Source organism: Peromyscus eremicus, chromosome 12 (assembly GCF_949786415.1).
Source record: "Peromyscus eremicus chromosome 12, PerEre_H2_v1, whole genome shotgun sequence".
NCBI lineage: Eukaryota > Metazoa > Chordata > Mammalia > Rodentia > Cricetidae > Peromyscus > Peromyscus eremicus.
In genome coordinates, this window is record NC_081428.1 from 37,039,929 (window position 1) to 37,047,054 (window position 7,126).

Genomic DNA, 7,126 nt, shown 5'->3' on the forward strand with positions numbered 1-7,126 from the left:
CAACAACCTAATGAAAACTTTTCAAGTGTTTATGTCTATTATGTCAAAAATAAGTTTAGCAAAAATCCATTTTTATGATTTATTTTTTAAAAATTTGCTTTTTATATGCATTGCTGTATTTCCTGAATGTATAGCTGTGTGGTGGTGTTAAATCTCCTGGAACTGAAGTTACAGACAGTTGTGAGCTGCCATGTAAATGCTAGGAACTGAAACCAGGTCCTCTGGAAGGGCAGCCAGTGCTCTTAAACATTGAGCTATCTCTTCAGCCCCAGCAAAAAAATGCATTTTAATATTATTCTTATTTCTCAATTGAATAATGAAATCTATATATAAAAGGAATAAGGGAAGGGAAGAAGATCTTGTATCTGAGGATGAGTGGTTTGGATGAGTGATAGGCATAAAGTAATAAAATTGAGCCAATGAAAAATCAGAATACTGAAATCTATAAAATTGATACATACAAGACAATGATACAGAGGACATATTAGTTTCTGAGTGGGCCCCAAACTCTTCTTCTGTATACATCCAAAGTAAAGTAAGTGCTAGCAGATTACATAGAGTGTTTATATACTTACATTTAGTGTTTACCATCTCAAGCAAAGGAAAATCAGATACAGAGACCTTAATAGCAGAAGAAATAGATTCTAGTTGGTTATATTATCAGTTTTGTCTTTGTGTTATAGCAATGAATTGACAAGCAGAAATTGGCAGAAAACCATCAATACAATGTGAACATTATGCATCAGTAGAAATGAATTAACTACATACATGTAATAAAAACTAAAAAAGGAATGTGGATACTTCCCGGACATGATGCACTGGTGCCACCAAGATAATTTGGGTGTAAGATAGTTCACAAATTTTTATTTAAGGTCTGATGGATGTAAATCATGGTGCCATATATGGAGAAAGAGAATAGAAGCAAAGAACAGCAGTATTTCTCAGTTATAATGTAAAAGGTCTTTTGTAACCCCAATGATTTTATCTAAGATTGAGTTTGGCTGAAGGAGGATATTCTCCTTCAATATAAATTGCTAAATGTTATGAATTACTGAACATCCTTATCCTCTTTGGGGAAATCTGAAAATACATCATGGAAGCTGTAATATTGGAGACAACGTCAAAGAAAACAGACCATTACTGCTGTATGTGAAGATAGAGGCAGATGGAGAAGGTGGGATTTGATGCTGAGTTAAAAGTAGTAGAAGCGGAACACTCAGTAAAGGCAGAGGCAATGATTGGAGTCGAAAACTGCAAGAGTTATAGTTCATAAAGGCACAAAATCTCTAGTATGCACTGAGCATCTATAAATTGGTGAGAAAATAAAAATAACTTGTAGCAGGAATCTTAAAAGTTCTTATTAATAAAATCAAACCTGAGGCCAGTTATTGGGGTGAAAGCTGGAAGATCAGAGAAGCAGAACAAGCCACAGTTACCTCACCTTGCCAATTCCTCAGCTGATCCTGTTTCCTCAGACTGGATGCCTCTGAGTCTTCATCCAGAATCTCAGCTGAACTGCTGCTCGAAAGCCTGAAAGCTTAACCAGCCAAATGCTTCTAGTTTCTGGTCTTTACACCTTATATATCTTTCCTTTCTACCATCACTTCCTGGGATTAAAGGCTTACTTTCTGGGATTAAAGGTTTGTGTCACATGCCTGGCTGTTTCCAATGTGGCCTTGAACTCACAGAGATCCAGAGGGATTTCTGCCTCTGGAATGCTAGGATTAAAGATGTGAGTGCCACTATTTTCTAGCCTTTGTATCTAGTGGCTGTTCTGTCTCTGACCCCAGATAAGTTTATTAGGGTACACAATATTTTGGGGAACATATTTGTCATTAAATGTGACTGTCGTCTCTTCTGTGACTTTCTCAGTTTCTCACTTATGACAGTCCCTATTTAAAGATACACAATTCTTCAGTTACTAGTCTTTATATTGATTTAGATTTTTATATTTAAAGTTTTAAACTTACATCTAAAATTTAGTTTTGAATAGGGTGTGTAGGTGAGGTCTCTGGTTTCGTCTACAAATATACACAATTATCTCATCATAAATTATTAACAAATGCTCAACTCTTTTGTTCAGTTCGTATTATTTGTAATTACTAAAGGATGCTCTGTTCTTTGGGATCTTTTATTCTTCCCCTCTGCCTGCTTAAAGACTTCAAATTCATTTGATTTCATAAGGATACCCTTTCAGTTTCCAGATCTCATGACTCTAAGCTGTGCTTTAAAACTGAAAAATATATGAGTGGCTAATTTTACTTGAATTTTAATTATAGCTTAAGTAATTGTGTGATGTTTAAAGTGTTTGCAAGTGTTTCTAATTTTTCCATGCTAAACTACTCTACAAATACACACTTTGTAAAGTTGAACTACTCTTATAAAGCCAGCAGAGGGCGGACAAGTAACTGTTTTGATAGTGAGGAATTGAAAATAATTTTTAAATGTATCATCTAACTGATTTATGGAATAAATTTAAAGAATTCAAAATAAAAAAAAAAAAAAGTAGTAGAAGCAAAAGCATTTCTTAAACATGGGGAAATTATGTCCCAAAGCATTTCTTATCATATCTATAAAATAGGTTTCAGTAAGAAAAGTGTGGGGGAAGAAATTCAGACATTAAATCAAAGATTTCTTGGTAAGAAATCCAAATAATGCTACATGAACAAATTAAGGAAAATGATTTTATATATATACATATATATATGCATCTGTGTTTATATATATATATATATATATATATATATATATATATAATCTTATGTACATATTCTTGAACAAGTGACTTATACAGGTCAGGGTAAGCTGTATGATATAAACATATAATCTGGTATCAATGACAATACATTGAAAGTTACTGAAAAGGAATATGATTTCACCTGAGAGCTGTTTGAAGAATCACCTGGTAGTAATGTTTAGGAAAGAAGAAAGGGAGAACATGATGGAAGAAATGAACAATTAAACTATTGCAGACACACAGGCAAATGGTCTTGAGGATGAGAATATCAGTTTCAGTGTGAAAATGTGTGTAATATCATTTTTGAGAGATGGATAGTAAGGTTTGATCTGTAGATGGATCGTATCTTTTTTTTAAAAAAGTATAGATAAAGTATTTCTGCTATCAAGGGCTTTTTATTCCCAGCCACATAGTCTGTGCTTTGTTATCAGATGCTCTCACCACAATTTGAATTTAAGTCATTTTTGTTCAAAGCTCCCTGTGTGTACAAGTCATATCAAGAAATTTGGATGTTACTTAAAAATATAGTGTGTTTTTGTGAACTCAAGGTTTTGGTTATTGCAGGAAGAATTAAAATATTTCCTTCCCCTTGTGCCACATCTCTTTCTTTTTTTCTGTAGGTGTATATTATTCAGTTCTTCAGTCTGCTTACATTCTTAATAAGCCAACGTGTGAATTGTTCAGAGACATAAATCACTTCTTGTCTTATTTCAAGAAGTGCAACAATCTAAGAGTATCTTCAAATTGGCTGGCTTTACCCTCATGACTTTGACTGCATTTTCATTTGTGTGTTTGACTATGTTCAAATATTTGTCTATTCATATTTAATATATATATGAGTTGAATTTCTTCATCAAAGGAAATTCACCATTTCACATCAAATATGTCAGGAAAGACACTGGATGGCTATGAGTATTCCAGAGGTATTCATTTCTTCAATGAAATCACACACAAAACTGCCAACAACACAGAGTAAATGTCTCATGACTTTCAGGTGTAATAACAGAATTTTCTTTCTATCACACTCAAGTGTTTTTGAGAGAAGTAAAATGATTATGATATTTAGTATATGCATAACATAATAAAATGAAACTAAAAGTATTTCCTTTCTTTCTGCTTTATTCCAATATAAGAACAACTTACAAGAAGTTTTCATATATGCATATCAATGAATATAAGTGTATTTACCACTATATTAAGAAGATAATAATATATACAAATTCAATTCAATAGTCTATTCTAGAATTTATAATTTCAAAATCCACATTTACTTCTGCAATATTATGAATTTTAATAAAATTAATAGTTATTAATGAGATTTAAACTGTTATTTTCAACATTTTTTTCAGAGAATCTATGACTTGCTTATTTCTGAGGCTGTAGATAATTGGATTTAATACAGGGATTATAACTGTGTAAAACAGAGAAAGGATCATGTCTTGATCATCTACTTCTGAAGATGCTGGGTGCACATACATGAAGAGAAGAGGTCCATAGTACAAAGACACAGACAGGAGGTGGGCTCCACAGGTGGAGAAGGCTTTCCTTACACCCTTGTCAGACTTCTTTTTTAAAATGGTAAAGAGAACAAATGTGTAAGAGATAAGAACTGTCATAATGGTAAATACTTGTATTGAACCAGAGAAAATGAAAATTATCAGATAATTCAAAGAAGGGTCAGTACAGGAAATTTTCAACAGTGGTATAACATCACAGTAGAAGTGATATATTATGTTGGAATTACAGAAGGTTAGTCTTAATAGAAAGCTTTCATGAATTACAGCATGAAGAAAGCCACCTACAAATGATAAAACTAATAGACGAATGCAGAGTCTATTGGTCATAATTACTGGATAAAGCAAAGGATTGCATATAGCTGCATAGCGATCATAAGCCATTGCTGCCAAGAGAAAACATTCTGTGGTCACACTTATTGCAAAGGAAAAGAACTGCACCATGCATTCAGAGACAGAAATCACCTTGCCCTTGTCCAAAAGATTGAATAGCATCTTTGGTGTCACTGTGGATGATAACCAAGTATCCACTAAAGCCAAATTACTAAGGAAGAAGTACATGGGGATGTGAAGTCAAGGGTCATTCCAGATAAGAGTGATAAGACCAAGGTTCCCCATTATGGTCATGAGGTATATTACCAAGAACACTAGAAACAGAAGGATTTTCCACTGTGGTTGGCATCTGAGACCTGTGAGAACAAATTCTATCCATACTGTTTCATTCTCCTTTTCCATGTCGTCATTGAATGTCTCCTGAAATTAGATTTAATGAATGTAAGACAGTAGTCACTGGGAGTAGTCATATCAATATTCATGTGAATATTGAAGGAGCTTCTAGATGAGATCATGTATAACAGTTTTCTCATAATCTGAATAATACTACAACAGAAGGAATACTCTGGAAATTAAGAATGACAATTTTTTTTTGTTTTTTTCAAGAGAGGGTTTCTCTGTGGCATTTTGGTGCCTGTCCTGGAACTCATTCTGTAGATCAGGCTGGCCTCAAACTCACAGAGATTCACCTGACTCTGCTTCCTGAGTACTGGGATTAATGTCGTGAGCCACCACTGCCTTGTTAAGAATGACAATTTTTTTAATTGATTCTGTGTGATAATCAGCAGGCAGTAACAGATTAAGAGTGAAAGGGAGACCTTCTAAGCCTGAGATACATTAAGTGCTAAATACACTTTACACTGGAAATTTTGTGTCTTGGATGTGATACATGAACATAAGAAAAGTTTTTGAATGTAATTGATTTTAAACAATATTGACTGCCTTGTACAGGAATTTGTATTTATCCCTCAGGAATAGGCTTTTAATAAAATTCACAAGATATGGAATGATGTTTACAGATACACTTTTAAATAAATATTTGCAAGACACACACAAAAAAATCTTTTAAGAAAAAAAATGTTGGACTAAGAGATACTAACCAAGACACTATGGTCCTAAGATTTCCAAATAAATTTACCTTATTGGTAGGCCAGAAAGATGTTTTATATCAAATGTAGGTCATTAAACACTACTGTACCAATAGAGTCAGTACACAAGAATGCATTACGAATATATACTCTAAACATATTCCTTTGCAGAAGCCAACGTAAGTATTGCCTAGTCTATATTGCCATTAAAAGGCAATTGCCCTGGTGGGTTGATGATTACACAGGCTCAAAAGCATTCAGTATATATGATAACTAAGGTTTAATTACATAATAGGAATCAAAGACTGGTAGAGAAGGAGAGATGAATCACTTGATGGCTGGATCAGTGGCCATCAAAAGAAAATGAGAACTGCCTGGAACACTCATCTCTAAATGGGATGTCTCCATTCAATTCTTCCCCTTAGAAATCAGGAAACCCTTGGAAAAGGAGGCAGTAAGAATGTAAAAGCCAGAGGGGTTGGAGGATCCCCAGAAAAGGGGGCTTTCTAAATCCACATGAGAAAAGTTCTAATGAATTTACAGAAACTGAACACAGCATTCAAAGGGCCTGCACTGTCTGCATCAGCTCTGCATACGCATTATGGCTTCCAGTTTAATGTTTTTATGGTATTCCTGAGTGTGAGAATGAGTGGGTCTTTGATTCTGGTGCCCTATCTTGGATTGTCTTCCTGCTGGTGGTTTGCCTTTTCTAACTTTGATGTGATTGCTTTTGTTTTATCTTAATATATTTTATCGTGTTATGTTTTGTAGTTATCTCTTAGAAGCCTCTTCTTGTGTAATGAGAGACAGAAGAGAGAAATCAATGGGAAGGGAAGTCGGGGAAACTCTGAGGAGTAGAGGAAGGGGAAATCATAATCAGAATGTGTTATATGAGAAAAAAATATTTTCAATAAAAGGAAAAAATAATTAATGAAAAGAATTCCATGTCTCTATTAAACCCTAAAACAAGCAATGACTTGGTGCAATTAGGACAGTTCTAAGCAGAGTTATGGGTAACTCATTCCTTAAAGACTATAAGGAAAGAAGTATGGAGTAAAAGACAGGATACTGCTGGGCGGTGGTGGCACACGACTTTAATCCCAGCACTCGGGAGGCAGAGGCAGGCGGATCTCTGTGAGTTCGAGGCCAGCCTGGGCTACCAAGTGAGTCCCAGGAAAGGCGCAAAGCTACACAAAGAAACTCTGCCTCAAAAAAAAAAAAAAAAGACAGGATACTGAGGAGGTGATATTAAAGAGACTGTACTGTAGATAGATTTCATTTATTAGATAGACATACATGAATCACTTTCTAAATCATGAATATTTGCTAATCAGGGGCTTCCATTCACTCAAGAAGTCCAAAAGATTACAAACACTTGTGCTTCTCTTACCTAGAAATAGAATGAGGAGATTTGATGGATGTTTTTCCACTCAAACCACAAACACATACACATA

General features: G+C 34.4%; 1 protein-coding gene across 1 annotated transcript; it reads right to left on the minus strand.

Annotated features, from left to right (window-relative positions):
* Nucleotides 1-4,056: 4,056 nt before the first annotated feature.
* Nucleotides 4,057-5,004, minus strand: LOC131922483 (olfactory receptor 183-like). The gene is given in 1 exon segment (XM_059277289.1): nt 4,057-5,004. A coding segment is annotated over 1 exon segment (930 nt). The 5' UTR covers nt 4,987-5,004.
* Nucleotides 5,005-7,126: the final 2,122 nt, after the last annotated feature.